Source organism: Montipora foliosa, chromosome 7, assembly GCF_036669935.1.
Source record: "Montipora foliosa isolate CH-2021 chromosome 7, ASM3666993v2, whole genome shotgun sequence".
NCBI lineage: Eukaryota > Metazoa > Cnidaria > Anthozoa > Scleractinia > Acroporidae > Montipora > Montipora foliosa.
Genome location: NC_090875.1, coordinates 18,106,601 through 18,123,880, shown reverse-complemented (window position 1 = coordinate 18,123,880; position 17,280 = coordinate 18,106,601). Strand labels below are relative to the sequence as shown.

The 17,280-nt window shown below is 39.9% G+C and overlaps 2 protein-coding genes across 4 annotated transcripts in view; both read right to left on the bottom strand.

Annotated features, from left to right (window-relative positions):
* Nucleotides 1-42: 42 nt before the first annotated feature.
* On the bottom strand, nucleotides 43-14,852 carry LOC138010356 (uncharacterized). Of its 2 annotated transcripts, none has more exons than XM_068857276.1 (7): nucleotides 14,707-14,852; nucleotides 7,649-7,772; nucleotides 5,547-5,819; nucleotides 4,572-4,714; nucleotides 3,140-3,257; nucleotides 1,983-2,264; nucleotides 43-1,238 (listed from the first exon to the last, which is right to left on the bottom strand). In XM_068857276.1, the coding sequence occupies exons 1-7, from the start codon at nucleotides 14,804-14,806 to the stop codon at nucleotides 908-910; spliced, it is 1,371 nt and encodes a 456-aa protein (XP_068713377.1). In that variant the 5' UTR covers nucleotides 14,807-14,852; the 3' UTR covers nucleotides 43-907. The 2 variants fall into 2 exon arrangements, with proteins under 2 accessions (XP_068713377.1, XP_068713378.1); XM_068857277.1 differs by lacking the exon at nucleotides 14,707-14,852 and adding an exon at nucleotides 11,470-11,609.
* Nucleotides 14,853-16,096: 1,244 nt separating this feature from the next.
* The window catches only part of LOC138010437 (uncharacterized), a 10,945-nt gene continuing 9,761 nt past the window's right edge, over nucleotides 16,097-17,280 (bottom strand). The window contains exon 5 of one of the 2 annotated variants that reach the window (XM_068857398.1): nucleotides 16,097-17,021. In XM_068857398.1, the coding sequence (XP_068713499.1) occupies nucleotides 16,986-17,021 (36 nt within the window). In that variant the 3' untranslated portion in view covers nucleotides 16,097-16,985. The remainder of the gene's footprint in view (nucleotides 17,022-17,280) is intronic. The other variant, XM_068857399.1, reaches the window with a different exon arrangement.

Here is a 17,280-nt window from a genome sequence, read left to right as displayed (position 1 = left end):
TACAAATGAGTAAAATAAAAACGTTCTTAACTGACTCTCAGCTTCTTAAAATTCTGTTTAATCTCAGGCTGGCCTGATTTTTCTCATTACAAAAGGTTCTTTTAAAAAAAGATTGTACAGTATTTTAACTTTAAAGTTGGTGCCTAGATATAGCCAGCTTACACCTCATTCGTGCATGAGTGAAGCGATGCTGCTCATCGCGTGAAACCTGATTGGGGCCCTTCTGATGAGCATGCGCTCAGGCGTTTTTAACATGTTTTAACCTCAGATCTGTTACGAAAACACGTTATTTAGGTGTGATGGTCCTGTATACAGCCACAGTATTGGAAGTCATAATGATTATAAAACTTGAGCAGTCAAATTTTTTAGTTTAAACTAATCTTGCCCTCTGTAATGTACGGCTAAGTTGCGTGCATGGTGCGCATGATGTAATTTGGATATATTTTGATTTATAGGTCAACAACTCTGTGGAGCGTGTAGAATTGTCATTGACATGGCATCTTGCGACATCGTTCCCAGGACTTTTCCCCTCGCTTTGGGTTGGAAGGTCGTGGGGACGAGGGTGGTGCTTAGACAATCTCTTTTTGAATTTCAAATTAAATATTTTTAACGGTTATTCCTTACGTACGGCGAGACGACTGCTTTATTGAACCTGTCGCTAAAAAAACACGAAAGGTTTTTACCTATTTCAAGTGCTATAGTGTTTTTAAACATAAAGAGCTTTAAATAATATAAACTAATTTAATTAATAACAAGTTTCAACAATGTGTTAATAAACTGCTCGAAGACACCAGACCTTCGGCTATATTCGGCTTTCTGTTACTCTCGTGTTTCTCCGATTTGATCCAAGCGACCTGCGCAGGTAATGGGGACACAAGTGGGTAGTCTCGTACTGAGTCCATGAAAGTCAAGAAAATACTTCCACGATCAAAAAGAAAATGGCAAACGCTAAACATAACCAAGGCTTAGCGATAACAAACTGTCCTTTGTTCACTCTAGGGATCGCAGAACTTCTTGTATCCCGCTCGATAGGTTTCTCAGGTTTCTCGCCCTCAGATTCCGGCGGGATTCTTTCTTCCTTTTCTTCTAACTCAGCCGTGAAAGGAGGATCCGTAAATTGAAGGCAAAACGGGTTGAAGTTGTCGTAAATGAAATTGACTTCTTCCAGTAGTTCTGAAGTAACTGTGCACATCCTAAGGGTAGCATTCTTTGTGCAACTCTTCGCTTCCGCGTATTTACTGCAAGGAAAACGAAAGAGCTGAAGTTATTTTACCATTAGCAGATCAGTTTCAGACTGCCTTGAGCGCATCCTCGAGCGCGTAACACTTGAAGTGGTTCAGTTTTGCAATTTTAAAGTTGACTGTGAATAAAAGTACATTCAAAGTCATCTGTATTGTATTTTTGATTCCAACTCTACAACCCCTGTCCTCTAAGAAGTCTGCGATATTTTTGCCATCTTGGCATGTAATCAGATAAACGATAACTGCCTTAATTCGATGTCAAGACCATGGGAATAACTTTGCGAAACTTCAAAGTTTATTTAGCTGTTGATAATTGATCGTGAGTGTAGCTTAGTTGTTTCTAGTTTCCGTCGGGGATTTGGCATCGGTTTTGAGAAGCAAAGTGGAATATCCGCCGACTACATAAACGAACCCGCATTGTGATTGGCTCACTGGAATGTGCACCTCTGTTGTGATTAGCCAATTGTGGCAGAACAAGCCGTGCTCTAAGACCTCGATATGATATTAATAGCAGCTTAAGCACGCCACTTGTTTGAGCGACGGATAGAAACCGGAACTGTTCGCATGCCAGAATCCTGACAGTAGTCTCTCCCAGATTTTTAACCTAATCGTCTCTGAAAGTAAAAAGATACTTGGCAATGTAAATGTGGTAATGCCAAGACAACTTTAAAAGGAAAACTCTTAGTTCCGGTTTCCGTCCGTCGCTGAAAAACGTCGCAAATAAAGGCAATCCATACACACCGGCAAAGAGACTTGTCCGCTTTGTTTTCTTTGTACGTAGCAATGTAGCTGGACTCGCATGTCTCCTTTGCTTGAACGTAGTTCTTCTCACAGTGATTGTACCGAAGTCGTCGCGGATAGGAAAGCTTCAAATTGATACCATCGCAGAACATTTGCTCGTCATGAGATCGGCTGCTGGTAAACCATCTCTTGATATTTCTCATGTCGTAACTGGACACATTTTTGAAGCACTCAAAGGCGATGTTCTTTGAGCAAAGGTAATACTTGTTAAAAAAAGTTCGCCTGAAAATAGAACAAAGAACAATTTTTTTCTTATGGCCACCACTCTGGGATTTTGATTTGGATATATATTTCAAGGAATATTTGTTTTATATTTGTTTTATATTTGACTTTTGCTTTTGCCCTTAGTAGTTGCCATTCGAGTACCACTCAATTAAAGTTAAATTGAATATGTTGGTAAGGATGATTAACGAAGTCCTGGCTTTTTAAAAGTAAACAAAAGCTATTGCATGATCAGGTTCCGGTTGTTTAAGGGTCGGAGAAGTGAGTTCTCTACTCTGTGCCACTCTCTTGTGTTGGTAGTCTTTCAACAAATACGAGTGTAATTTGCACGGGTTGCAGGTCACGGGTCGCGGGTCCAAAAATAGAACGTTTTCGTAAAAATTCAACTTTTATCATTTTAACCTTAACCAAGAGCAAAAATTTTGCTGCTGTCGAACTTGACCAAGTTTCCTGGACCAGCGACATTCTCGTCACCAAAGCCTTGGATCGACCCAAGGCTCTGGGAAACTCTATGCAGGAGAACATGCGCCGTAGGGTTCTTATAGCCGAATATTGGCTATTCGAAACTTACGGCGCCTGCTCACTCCTCGCGCTAACATGAATGCACCAATTAGAGACGCTTTCGATTGTTCTTCACGAAAACCAATGAGAAGACACTTTGTTTCTGGGTTCCCCAGAGCTCTTCTCTCCCTCAGTCAAGAGAAGAGCTCTGGGGTCGAGATTGGGACCCGCGACAGTTGAAAAAACGGCACGCACACGCAGATACCGTCATCATTATGAAGGTCTCCGCGCCCCAATAAATATTTGCATGCTTCTCATTAATCGGCAGAGCTTACTTAAAAGTAAAACTTAACAGAGTATCTGTTTGTTCCAACCTGCAGGATGTTCTGGGTTCCTTCTGTAGGGTTTGCACGAAACTCGAAATGCATTCTCTTGTCTTGAGCGAGTATTCTCTTGCTGTGCATGCGCCGAATGGTTTGATAGCGTCCCTAACTGCAGCGACAAGAGAAAGAAATTCATGGATTAATTCATTGAGTCGAAGACCGTAGAGTGGTTTTCAATGGACCTCTTTAGCTTGTACATTTTGTTTTCCCATTTCAGACCACGTGATGTTACTCCACGAAACAGTTTCTTTCAAACGTCGTCTTATGCACGTGCACTTGTATGCAAAGCTTATGAAAAAACAAAAGGAAAACTTCCTTGGGAACATCACGTGGTCTGAAATGGGAAAACAAAACAAACAAGCTAAATAGGTCCATTGAGTGTCGAAAGTAATTAACAAATTGCTTTGGTGTATGATTAGGTCACTTAGTGATTGGTTCAAAGTTCTCGCGCCACTTTTTCAACCAATCAGAAGTGAAACCAAAACCAATCGTGGCTCGCGCGTGCACATTTTCCCGCGCTTTGTGTCGGCTGCGTGTAATTACCTCGAACTTTGATTGGTTTACCGGATTGTCTCCGTACTTTCTGATTGGCTAAAGTAATTACTTTGGTTTTGGTTTTACGACACTCAATTGAAAATCACTCTAAGAAACCCTTCAATGTACGTCTTAAAGGTCTGAAGTTCACAACCGGGAAGCACGTGGCGTATTTCCTTTTATTCTATAATTCAAGGGTTGGTATATATCTAGAGTTCATAAGCAGTTGGCTACATTCTCCATATCTCATCTCTGAGTTATAGTCTTTACTCGTGAAACGGCAGAGTGATGCTTGTTTTAGTTAGTAGCTCGATATCTTTAGGTAACAGATGGAGGCAGTGTGGCTCATCGGTTAGGGTGCTTGCCTTGAGATCTGTGAATCCCGGGTTCAAGACCCGTTCTGAACACTCATTGAATAGGCAATTTCCGAGTTCATGGCTGCTTCCTCTTCAAAACGAGTCTAAGTGCGAAGTGTTTGTGATGGTAATTAGTTCTACTTTACGTAGGAACGAAAACTTACTTTCATAAGAAAAACTTTGCGATTGGACTCGCTTTGAAGAGGAGGCAGACATGAACTCGGAAATGACCTATTTTTTCTTGGTAGTCCCTGGTTCAACTTCTCGGCTGCACTTGTAAATAGCCAACTGGTTTGCCTCCAGCTAGTTGGGATTCTTAACAGTTCTTTTTGCTGTTCCCTTCTGTCGTTTCGTTGATTGTGTTTCACTGGCCTAGAAAAGCCCCAATAGGGAGTGGTCAGTTAAGTATGAATTGCGTTTTATTGTACAGGCAAGAAATGGACTAAAATACAAAAAAAGGTTTCTTCGATTCTCGTCCTCGTTGATGTCATTGTTGCTTAAGGTCCCGATCAAATTTGCAACGCCCAACTGACCTGGCTTTCTATACGCGTCTTGACCTCCAAGGCAGTGCGGATTGTACGACTCACGATACAGCCCCATTGTTTTGTCCACTGTCCGAGATTTCTTGCATCTTTCGAGTGCTCGTGTGATGCATCTCTTAGCCTTCTTGAATTTCCTAGCATAAACAGAAAAATCAACGGGTATGTTAGTTTAAGAAAGGTTTTGTTAAACTAAGCTTAGCTCAGAAGATCCTAGACTCTAAAACCCCGTCCACACAAGCAATTGCAATTTTGTGACATTTTTAAGTGGCAAATAAATTCTATCTTGTAGATGGCGCAACATACAATTGTCGACAATTCGCAATTAAGTAAGGTCAGCAATGTCTTTGGACAGCAGAGATATAAAACAAGGCAGGGTTGCCTAGTCGTTCTCAAGTGGTGCCCAAGGAATTTGCCATATTTTATGTGACGAGTCTTTTACACGGGCAAGTTTTCGCATTGGACAACTTTTATTTGTCGCATAAAAGCTAACCCGCCAGCTTTTTAGCAAATGCAGTTGTCACATGAAAATTGGAAGAAATTTCCTCGTCTATACGAGCAACTAAAAATTGCATATATAAATCGCTCGTGTACTCCGGGCTTAAGCCTGCCAAATAAACTGGGAAATCCAGGGCGTTTACCATTTGCACGAACCATCCAGGTGGAAATTGTAAGTGTAAGTATTAAATGATGCAGCTTGTCTTAATAAAAGTTGGATAACGTACAAAATTTACTGGTATAAACAGGAAAGGTAAAAAAGAACAGAATTAAGACATTGATTATGCCAATGCGTCATAATTTTTGAAAAGTCCCAAATGGAATGGTGGGTACCATTTCATGTTCCAACCGGAATTTCCCAGGTTTTCCGTGTAAATGGTAAGTACCCCCAGTCTGAGGGTCAGCGGTGGTTTTGAAAAGTTATGTAGGTCAGTGCAACTCTGCTGATACAAGAAGAACATCCGCCCTTACCTGCACAAAGAGGGACTTCCTTTATCCTCCCTAAATGTCTTGTGAAATGATTGGGCACACTTTCTTGCCTTTTCAAGTGCTCGCACTGGACAGTCTCGCGACTTGAAATTCTTGAATGAATTCAACATCCCATCCGTGCAATAATAGCTCCCTTGCGCGATGAAGTCATCAGACCGCGCTTTCAGTAACTCCAGATTTTCAGCGTCGGTCTCGTTCTTGCATTTTTCGACGATGTTTTGGATGCACGGACTCAACGTTTTAGAGAAAAGATGCCTAAGACGATGTAATAATACGATATCAACCCCATTGAAACACCTAATACAAGCTCCTATGATTCCTGTGTATTCTTCCTCTTAACCCCCGTCCTCACTAGCGACGCACTCTCATGCACAGACATATGTTAATTTATCAGCGTCTTTCTCAAGGAGCTCATTAAGGGGAGCCTTTATCTCCCATACTTGGCCTAGGAATCAACCCTTTCCGGAATAGATTTATTTATATAGAATGCCTCCCTTGGGAAATTCAGCAATCCAACTTCTGTAAAAGCCAATCAAAAGAAAGCTATCTCGGCGTCCAGAGAAGTATGAAACCTGTTCCTAAAAATAAATTTACGCGGGAAAGGGTTGGCTCAAGGAATTATAATTGGTGAAGAAAGAGACCCCACTTGATGAGCTCCTGTTTTCGCACATATATGCGCTGTGTAGAGCAGATCGTATGAACACGAGTGCATTTCCTACTTCGCGAGTTCTTAAACATTGCACAAGCAGTTGGAGCTTATGGTCCAGGGGCCCGTTCAGGGGCCCGTTTCTCGAAAGTCCCGAAAACTTTTCGGGCCCAAAAAGCCATTTGTGAATCTACTAACCGCTTTTTCAGTAAAGCCGATCTTTTAACATGCTTTCAACTCAAGTGTATTAAGGCTTGACCAGCCTAATTATTATGCATATTTTTATTTGAAGGGAAGGCATTTGTCCCGGACCTATGAAACTTGGCAGGCAGTTAGTTATCGGTATTGTTATAACTTTTCCAAAATATCCCGTACCACATTCTTGTCACGTGACCCGAAATCAACTTATAACAGTTATATTTTTTACTCAAAAATGGGGAACATTCAGCTACATTATATCAATCTTGTTTCTTGATTATTCGATGACCCCTTCTAAGGGCTTTGTCATGCCGCCTTTTAATCATGTCCACATGTTAAGAGCAATGAACAATTGAGGAAAATAGGTCACGTGACATGATAAACATCCAAATATCTTAAAAGGTAAATACGGAGTACCACATTAAAAGGCGGCATTCGATACGCACAGTTGTACTAAACGTGTTAATGCCAAACGTTTTCAAAATTCTGAAGTATAAATGTTCCCCATTTTTGAATAAAGGATATAAACGTTATAAGTTGTTTTAGGGTCACGTGACCAAAATGCGATGCAAAATATTTTGGCGAATCAATAACAGCACCGATAAAAAACTTTCTGCTAAGTTTCATAGACATTGGACAAACGCTTTACTTCAAATAAAAATATGCATAATAATTAGATTGGTCAAGCCTTAATACACTTGAGAAGGTACCAAAAGGCAAACTGACTTTGAAGTTTGACGACGTAAATCCTCTCCGTTCTTGAGATAGAGAGGGAATTGTGACAACCGAAAGTGGCCCGTAAAGTTTCGGGACTTTCGAGAAACGGGCCTCAGGTCCATAAACACGCAAAAAAAGAACGAGGCCAATATCCAGACATCTTGACCGAACAGGCTTGGTCAATAAAGGATTTATTATATGGGATGAAACACCAAAAAATGATCTTTGATCTTGCGGGACCAAGCGAGTAATCCCGAGCGAGCAAGACAGCTCCATCTTTTCCACTTGAGTAGCCAATCACAGCGCGGGATTTGGTTCATCTTGCCCGCTCGCGGAGCTAGTCATATAACAAATTGAACGAACGTGCACAGTATCCCAACTTCAGTTTTTAGCTACAAAGCGTTGTATTAGTTTTTGCAAGGCGTTTCTGGTCCCGAAACAATACCATTTTGTTTCTCTTTTTTATCTTGAAGACGTATTTAAATACAAATTATTTTCTTTTGGAAAAAGTGACCTTTCATACCTGCAATCCTTATGTGGATTCTTTCTTAGGTCCTCATAAAAGTTGTTGATGCAACTTTTCGCAGCATCTTTAAATGTCTTCTGTGAGCAAGAAGACGCCGTTAACTCGCTCAAACAAGTCCCAACTGTAAAGAAAACCGAAGCAAGGATAAATTATATTCCTCAAAGGTTTCTTTGAGCAAATAGCTGCATAAGAAGTGGTTAGAATGGTTTTCTCGAACGACCCAAGGATATGCACTGGTAAGAGAGAGAGAAACACTAAGTTGTTCAGAAATTAGTGTCTGCTATACATATTTAAAATAAGAAAGGAAAGGAAAGGAAAGGAAATGAAATTTACCGAAGTGAGACTGGAGTTGACCTCACTGCTTTTCTTATGTAAATTATTACTAATTAGCATGACAACAACATCATTCACATCAGAAAAGGAGGGAAGTTTGTATCATAACAAAGTCAACACCAGCCTCACTTTCATTTAAAGGCCAGGTAACTAAGCACACAACTGTAAAGACGTCTATGGATGGTTTTCACCTGACGTCACAGCGGCCATGTTGGTGTACAGAACAATAGAGAAAAAAGTCTTTTGGGAATTTGACTCTATTATAATGCAAAACATGAGCCATAATTTGCTATTGTTTTGTACACCAACATGGCCGACTCGTCACGTGATTGAAAACCATCTATTTGGGACACTGTAAACTGAAATCAACAATTTGACACAAATCAAATCAAATGTTAGTTTTTGAGGAAAGAGGAAAATCGGAGTACCCGGAGAAAAACCTCACGGTGCAGAGTAGAGAACCAATAAACTCAACCCACATATGACGCCGAGTCTGAGAACTGAACCCAGGCCACATTGGTGTCACCGCTTTGCATCCCCTGTTGCAATGCGCCCATGGAAAGGACTGGAAACTACTTCCTTGGCGACGGGGTAGGGTTCAAGCTTACGACCTCTGCAACGGATGCCCAACCCAACGGAAAAAGACGCTATATAAGATGAAAATCCTTACCTGTCAAAAGTTGAGAGTTTCGATGAAGCTGTTTCGTTGGTCAACAGAGAGTCAACGTGAGTTCATGAGGAAAATTGCGGCAAGGAGTCAATTATAAGAGACCTTTAGCAACGAATTTTTGGGACAATACCGCGAACCGCAAACCTCGGGAAATCACGTGATCTTGTCCTTCCCGTCACGTTTGCAGTCTGCGGTTCGAGTTTCAACTTCAAGACACCCTTCTTGCCGTGATTGATTTACGGAAGCGTTTTACAGCCAGAGATCAATCAGACCTCCCGTTTGACCATATCAGTCATGTTGTTACATTTGTTTGCTATCTATTGGGAACAATTTTGAACATCAAATATAAGTTTTGGGAGAATTTGAACTGTTTGATTTGAGAGCAGTTGTAGCAATGAAAAATTCAAGATGGCGCCGCCGATGTGCAAAGCGCTTGCTAAAGTTCAAAATCGAGCTAACCTCTAACAGCAAACGACTAACCGCAAACCGCAGTTTGTGGTTTGCGATAAATCCCGAAAATTTCGGTGTTAAAGGTCTCTATAAACTATCCATAACCATGAAACATAATTTTTTCTCCTTTGGCATACCGAAAAATGGTTTTGGGGTACTTTTTCTGCAAACAACTTCTTTTTTAGAAAAAAACGAGACGAAAATTTCACGTATGCGGCAAACGCAAAAATGCCTACTTTCACGTAGAAACGACAAGCGGCCGCTGGCAAACGTAGAAAATAGCGGGAAAATTATGGTCACGTGGTCACTTATGCCATTCGCGTTTCACGCAGACGTGACGTTAGATCTCTCTCTATTGTCATTCGAATCCTACATAGGACTCCGATTTAGCCCGTCGCCAATTGCAAGCAACTAGTTTCTAATAAGTGTCTTTTGCTCTTACGTAAGCAAGAGCAACTTCGACGGCTTCTAGAAGGTTTTCTGATGATCCAACTTTACATTATCATAATTCCGAGTCATTTCGAGATAATTCAAAGTTGTTTGGGATGGTAAATTGTGAAGCAACTATCCAACAATTAAACTGGTATAAGCGCCGAGGACGTTTAAGAAAAGTTACAGAATTATCTTTGGTCGTGTTCTATTGGGATCGTCCGGTTTAACCGCAACCGGTTTAGGTTGCAAGCGGTTGAGGTTTCCCAATACATTGTAGAACACTGACTTTTCCAACCGTTTTCGGTTGAAACGCGGTAAGCCCTGGGAATAGTTATTACCAGACTTCTCAGCGTTGACAAGTTGAGGGAAAGCAACACGGAAGGAGCCCGCGGCCGACTTTAATGGCCCACGTAAACGACAGCGGTCGCTGCCAATGCTTTCTCAACCGTTTCAACCTTGTTTGTTGCCGGGTTGAAAAAGTTGATCAACCAAATCAACCGAAACCGGTTTTTTTTCGAATAGAACACTAAAAGACAACTAACCGACCCAACTAACTAAAAATGGTTGATGCGAGTCTTTTACATATTAACTCCAGAACAGAACAGCAAAGACCAGGAAGACAGACGAAAACAGCATATATACTGAAATGTACAAAACTTGAAAAATGCACGTGCAGGGCAAGTAGAGCCAGTGTTTTTGTTCATTAAAAGCTAATTGTTTTCCAACGTTTTCTTCCTCGTTGAAGTCTTCGTAACTTTAAGGTCCCTGCTAACTTAGATGCTAACTAAGATTCTAATCAAAACATTAACTGATACTAGCAGTATTGCTGATGTCTTCAACAGTTATTTTGCCTCTATCGGAACAAATCGGTTTCTAGTAAATCGTTTCAGTAATTTTTAGATGCATTCGAGTGCAGTAGCTTTTATTTCGGTCTGTTACATCGGCCAAAATTGATGAAGAATCCGGAAATGTAAGTCAAACCGGCAAGGCAAATGCTTCAAATAGTATTCCAACTAAATCATTCAAACCCTCTCTGGCTGGTCTCCAATTTAATGAGAATAGCAAGTGATGAATATTAATTGAGCCTTGTGTGCTGAAACCTGGCTGGAACCGTGGCGCTCTTCCAACTTAACCCTATCTGGCTGGTCTCCAATTCAAGGAAAATTACAAGTGATGAATATTAATTGAGCCTTATGTGCTGAAACCTCGCTGGAACCGTGACGCTCTTGCAACGCCCTTACAAAAACCGGTTTTTCGAGCCGGAAAAAGGTCTTACAAATAATTTTTGGTCGTTTGACAATGGCCATAATAAATATTACATTAACAAATTAATTATAAATCGGAAGCCCATTAAAAAGACACTCAGCGAACCATGTATAGTCGTTTTATCACAGAAATGTTTAAAATCTTGGGCCATCGGATCAAGCTAAGTGATTATGTGTTTAGTTGACGAACAAACCGCTTTTGTGCGTCTTGGAAAGATATTTTGTCTAAACTCTTATCTCCCCATTAAAAGTTTGTATTTTGCTTATCTAAGATGCACAATAAGAAATTTTAAGATGTAAAATTTTCTGAAATTTAGCTAGGTCTCAGGATACTCTGTAGGCCACCTCTTTCTTTCAAAATATGGAACTCGGTTAACAAAACAAAGATAAAGTCTTTTAAGGGCTGTCGGCCTTGTGCAATCTCATCTGTGTTAATTTCGAGATAAATTATTCTTAACTCTACTATGGTGAAGTTTATGAACTCGTGGACGTAAATTACTTGGTGAAAAGGGAATATCAGTCGTCAATCACTAATCGATATTTGGCCAGCACTAAATATTGCCACTGATTCGGCAGATAAATTACAATTACTGAACTTGCATGAGAACTTAATATTTCCAAAGGCTTAGCTGAAAAAGGGATAGCACAAAAGTGGGAAAATTACTTACCAGCTGTGAAGAAAACAAGATATTGAAAGCCCTGCATTTTGAAGACGGATGCGTGGCTAGATGAACTGATCGAGTTCGCTCTTCTTCAGCTTTAGAGCGTAATTTTGGGAAAACCCTTTGGTCATCAACTATTTCAAACAGGGCATCCGACGACACGCCCAAACTGTGTTAAAGAGAGTTATCAAACACACGTGATAAAGGGATGTGTTTTGGCACGCAGGTCAAGATTTTCAATAGCGTTATATTGCATCTCTTTCACAGCGCATCGCTCACTGGAGGGCATTGGGAAATATAAGTCTTTTCCACCATCGTATCTATGTATTTGCTTTAAATTAAGAGTGAGGCATTCAGAATTTTTGCCTGAAACGAACGGTATTTCTGTTCTGCGAACCATACGTAGTCGACTCAACCGAGGATCATGGCGGATTATTGAATAGATATGGTGAAAATATTAGAATAATACACAGACAGCCGGTGTTAATTCGAGCGCTTGTAATACAAGTCGAGCTTGCAACATTGCTTTTTCAGTTAGGAAGCTCTGCCACTCAACAAGAGCTGGGATATTGAATAGACTCAGGTGAAATATTCATGCATATTCGCTTAATTATTGTAAACAAGACAGTTAATTTTTTGACCCCAGTTAAATGAATGACGTTTGTATTTGTCATTAAATGGAGAAGTTTAATATAAAGCTCCCGCACGGGCAGGAAACGGAAGTAAACTGTTTCCTTTTAAGCTTCCCTTGACACTACGACCTTTATATTTCTGAGAATCTTTGACTGGTATAAAAATCTGAGAGAGACTAGTCTTTCCCGGCAATCGAATTGTTCACTTCCGGTTTACGTCCATCGCAAAAACGGGAGCTCAAGCTCACGAAGTTTTAGCCACAGACACTGAAAGCAAAACTGAGCTGTTTGCTTTTTGACTTGTCTTGAAACCACTACATTTATATTGCGAAATATTGTTTCCTTATTAGGGACGATTGATTTTAAAATCTGGGACAGACCACTGGCAGACGAAATGGTCACTTCCGGTTTCCTTCTGTTGTCCAAAGGGGCTTAAGTACACGCGTTTTTGAGATGCGGACGGCAACCGCAAGAGAACATGTCCCCCAGATTTTTATATTAATCATCTCTAATGGGAGAAAAGATACTTGGCAATGTAAATGTGGTTGTGTTAGTTAGGAGGGAAAACAGCTCACTTCTTGGTTGCTAGTCTCAAAATAAGCCCCCTTAGTAATAACCCCTAATAATAACTCCGGCATACTCGGAAAAATCTGAATGCTCCCATGGGATGATTTGCAACGAGCTATTGAGTGAGCTGTTGTTTCGTCGAAAAACTTGGCCACGGCGAAATGACGTGCAAACCGCTTAAGAATCGACCAAAGACCTTTTGATTTTTTATTCACATATTTTAAAACTGAACTTCAGGAGACTCGAAAGAGCTTAGGGATATATTTAGCTTTGCTTCTTGTATTGTTTGTTAATGCAGATTCAAACGTTTTTTCTATACATGTGTTTAGTTCAACAACATCTTTACGCAGCTGGTGTGATGCCAGCCTCCCACGCAGACGCACTGCGTCACGCGCGGAAAATCCCTAAAAGAGCATATGCGTGGGAGGCTATTTTGTCGGCCGCGCACTTCAAAAATTCTACACGGGACGTGCAATTGACGTCAAAGTTTCGAAACGGAAACTTGTGATTTTTATACTGACTTTTCACAAGTCAATCTTTTAATAGAAATTCAAAACAAAAATAGAGACAATAATATTATCGCAGAAATCTTAAAGTCACTCTACGCTGTTGTTATTATCAAAATCTTCCTTTTATTATCTTAATATGTACTAATTAGTAATCAGGAGATGAAAATCGTTGAAGGTTGTCAGTGACTTGTAATGCTTTGCTTGTATTTAAGACGTTCTCAAATTATTGAGCTTTTAACAGTTTAAATAACTCGATGTTTTAGCACGTGGTTTAAAATTGTGTCTTTCACGGGTATCAAAGCTTAAAAAAATAATTAGAGTCCTGTTATATTGATTAAGGTGGGTATTGCGAAATTATCCTTTTAATTGCAATGAGTGGATGATCTTGTTTCTTAATTCAACATTGGAAATCATCTCTGTTGTTGAATTTGACATGCAGGTAGAGGCGAAATTTGCGTGCAAACCGGAAATATCTTTTGGGCTCCACTCATATGTTTAACGTTATTTTTTCGCTAGTTGAGCCTGAAAACGTTCTTAACATGTTCTACTGAAGTTGTCTAGTATAGCAAAGATCTACAACAAACTGAGTCAGTAGTTCTTCAATGTAACATGCAATGAGAAAACCACATTGTTAATGATGGCAAAAAACGTCCCAAAGTATTTGAGTTCATTGCCGGTTCTGTTTGACTACAGATTTGCATTTCTTTCACAAACAAGTAAGACGTTATAACTGACTCTCAGCCTGGATATGTTCTTAGTATATGTTCTTAAAATTCTGTTTCATCTCAACTTTATCTTTCTTATACAAAAGCCGGATTCTTATAACAAAAGAATGTATTTTAACTTTAAATTAAAGCGGGAGGATAACACAGTCAATAACAAAAGGTTTTATATTAAATATAGGCATAGCACGGTTGAAAGGAAGTGGAAATCGATTTAAAATCATATGTTTTTTTTAAAAACGAGCCTATTAAAACATGAGTGTCATATTGAGAAGTGATAAATGGCCACTGAATGAGGCCAATTCGTGTTATAATCCCAGAAGGTGGTTTTAGTGACATAGTTTTTGTCATTCATTTTTTTGATCTCTTCACATTTCTCTTTGACCGATCATTTAGACAGTCAAGAGGCAAAAAATTAATGTTTGATCAACAGGGAGTTGAGAGGACGTACAAGGTGCAATATGCCAAGAAGACATCAAATCGACGGGATGAATACCAAATGTTATTAATGCAGAACTGTATTAACGCCAAATATGATTAAAATCGTATTGACCGTAGCTAAGTCGACTATTATGTTTTGGATTCGAACGATTTCTGGCAGCGATGTGATTAACAGAAGTTTCCTCATTTAGTTGTTTGTTTTAAAACGAGTAAAAGAAACAAAAGGAACTAAATAAGAAAAAGACTCTTCGGTGTACGTGTCGGTGTTTTTATGGAGTCAAGAAGCCCGCCGGAGTACGAAAAATAGCGAGAATGACAAAAAGATTCTTTCAGTGGTTCACGAGAGGGGAAAAACGAAGTCTTTGTACTCACCGAAGAAGAAAACTAGTAATACCTTCGCCATCGTCATTCCAACAACTGTACTATGCCGACGAAACTTTGGGATTGTTTCGAAGTGTTGGTCGGCCTGCATTAGTTAATATTTTTTAGTATGGGAAAATTCCCATACTTGAGAGTTCTAATTGGACTGCATTGCGCTTAAAGCCTCCCGTTTCGAAATTTCCGGTTTTCAATTTCTGTTTTTCTTTCCTTTTTTTTTATTACCTGGTAAATTACAACGATTATTCTCGTACACGGAAAAAGACCGTGATAACAAAAACGATCGTTCGATCACGTACTGTCATGCGAACTTAACGGGACGAACCAAATTGATATTGATTATTTAAATGTCGTCATCTTCAAACAACTTACATTTTCCAAAACTCCAAAATTCACTCAAAAACAATTAAGGAGCGTGTTAACTTGACACAGGTACCTCCTGTATCTTCTGAATAAGGACGTTCAAAAACGTGAAATAGAACAAGAGAGTAGGTCTGGCTCAATGGTGAGAACACTTGCCTTCGTTCCACTAATGCGGCCTAAGATCGATTCCCGGATTCAATGCAATATACGAGTTGATCGAATTTGTTGGTTCTCTACTGCGCGAGGATTTTTTCCCCTGTATTACGGTTTCCCCCTCTCCGCAAAAACCCAACATGTGATTTGTTCTGACGTCAGTTGATTTGAAAGGCTCCACACTATAGTAGAGCGCGAGTGCTTGGCTCAGTAACCTTGAGACTTGATAAGTGATGATGATTATTATTATTAGTTGCAGCATTCTCTTTTGCTCTTCCTCTCTGAAAACATTTTAAAAGACTCCAGCTTGTCCGAATTATGGGAGTCGTAGTTTCACAAAACTGCGTCCGGAACTGACGTTTTCGAAACCTTTTGATCGTTTGCAAGAAGCCCGAAAAGCTATTTCTCAACCTATGATCCACTCATTTTGCAGAAGTGGTCTTTTCCTAAAAAGATTCAGAAAATTGTTGAAACACCCGATCAAAGCCCGAAACTCTTCGGGTGTAGTGCATGCAGTATGTATCTACGCAGGACTCAGACTTTAAGAAACATTTTTATGTACATGGGGCCTTTAAATGGAGGATAGTCTCATGATTCGCACTTAAATTGAACACAAAAAGTACTTTCTGCGAGAAACGGGCAATTATGGAGGGGATATGAAACTGAGATAATTGCTTCTCCTAACAAGTCATGAATGTAATTCGTGCAAGCAATGGCGACAAGAGGGAGATGATGTACAAGGTTAAGATAAAAAGAAGAAAACAGGCCGGCTATGCTACGAGTGAAATACCAAAATAATTTTGCCTCCTGGTAAGCTATTAATCAATATAATTCGGAAACAAAAGAAGATTAAAAATAGCCTAAATAAGGTCAGCTTTCCCATTCCTGATCTCTCTTTTAATTTGCATAGTAATCCCCCTTATTTTAGGTCAACAACATGTGACTGGATAGGATGGAAAAGTTGTTGTATTTCGCTTGCTCTCCGTATATTGTCATGCAACTGATTTTGATCGGGCTGCAAGAGGCCCATTGCCTCACCATTTTTCTTGCATGTATAAAGTAAACAAATCAGCAAGCAGTAATATGATGACAAAATAAACTGGCAGAGCGCAAAGTCAGATCAAGGACATATCTATTTGACAAATGACTATCGTATAATTGATCAATATCACTGAAATGAACACTCATGGCTGAGAAGGTGGGAATCCGTCGTTCCCCTTCGAAAGAGACCTTTTAGTGGATCTAGAAGACTGGAAAGAAGGAACGATGTCGATGGACGGCAACGGGAAGTCCACTATTTATGTTCTTTGAGCAATGATTTGGCTCAAATTTCCGCCCACTCTTTTCACGAGAAAAAACACCCAGGAAGATGTAGCGAAACGGGTCGAAAGAGAAACTCGGCCAACTTCCGGTTGCCATGAATCACCCAAAAGGGCCTTTACTTCGCTATAGATTGCCAGCGAGATGCTCTGACTCTGAGCTTGGAGGAGACCAGACCAGGGTGGCCTGGGATTTGGTGGTCTAATGGTTGTCAACAAAGAAGAAAAAAAAAACAGTTTAAAGAACTTGACTTGCAGTTTTACGAGGCCATGAACCCCAATTCCTCCCACGGAAATATCTTGAACGTGAAAAGACAACAATATCATCAAGACTCAGCGAAACAAATGACTGTGGCTGGTTGGAATTAGCAACTGGACTACTGTAAGCTACTGTAGGTCTGGCTGCGCTGTCAAGTCCAATTCAAAATCCAGGGTCGTCTAATCTTGATGACGACAAATTGGCACAAGGAAGGCCTGCAATGAAGATGTTAAATCATTAACTTTTTAATTCCCAAGATCGACACGTCCATTCTACTAACTAGTAACATTGTTTGTTTTGCAGGGTAGTCGTGAGAATTTGGTCTTATATCAAGATCACACCTTTTAAGCTGATAATAATTTTCATCCTCAATACCTGTTTGACTGACATTTAATTGAAATTGAGAGGAGAATTTACATACTGATCAATCCTTGGAGTCAAAGGGTTAAAATAAGTGACTAATCTAGCTAGACT

What these genes read in the sequence shown, in the direction of transcription:
- LOC138010356 (XM_068857276.1), bottom strand. Translation starts at nt 14,806, where the DNA reads ATGCAGGCCGACCAACACTTCGAAACAATCCCAAAGTTTCGTCGGCAT. An exon ending in AGACGCGTATAGAAAGCCAG is followed by an intron (nt 3,258 to 4,571) that starts GTCAGTTGGGCG and finishes TTGTCGCTGCAG; the next exon opens with TTAGGGACGCTATCAAACCA. An exon ending in GAACCCAGAACATCCTGCAG is followed by an intron (nt 2,265 to 3,139) that starts GTTGGAACAAAC and finishes TTCTATTTTCAG; the next exon opens with GCGAACTTTTTTTAACAAGT.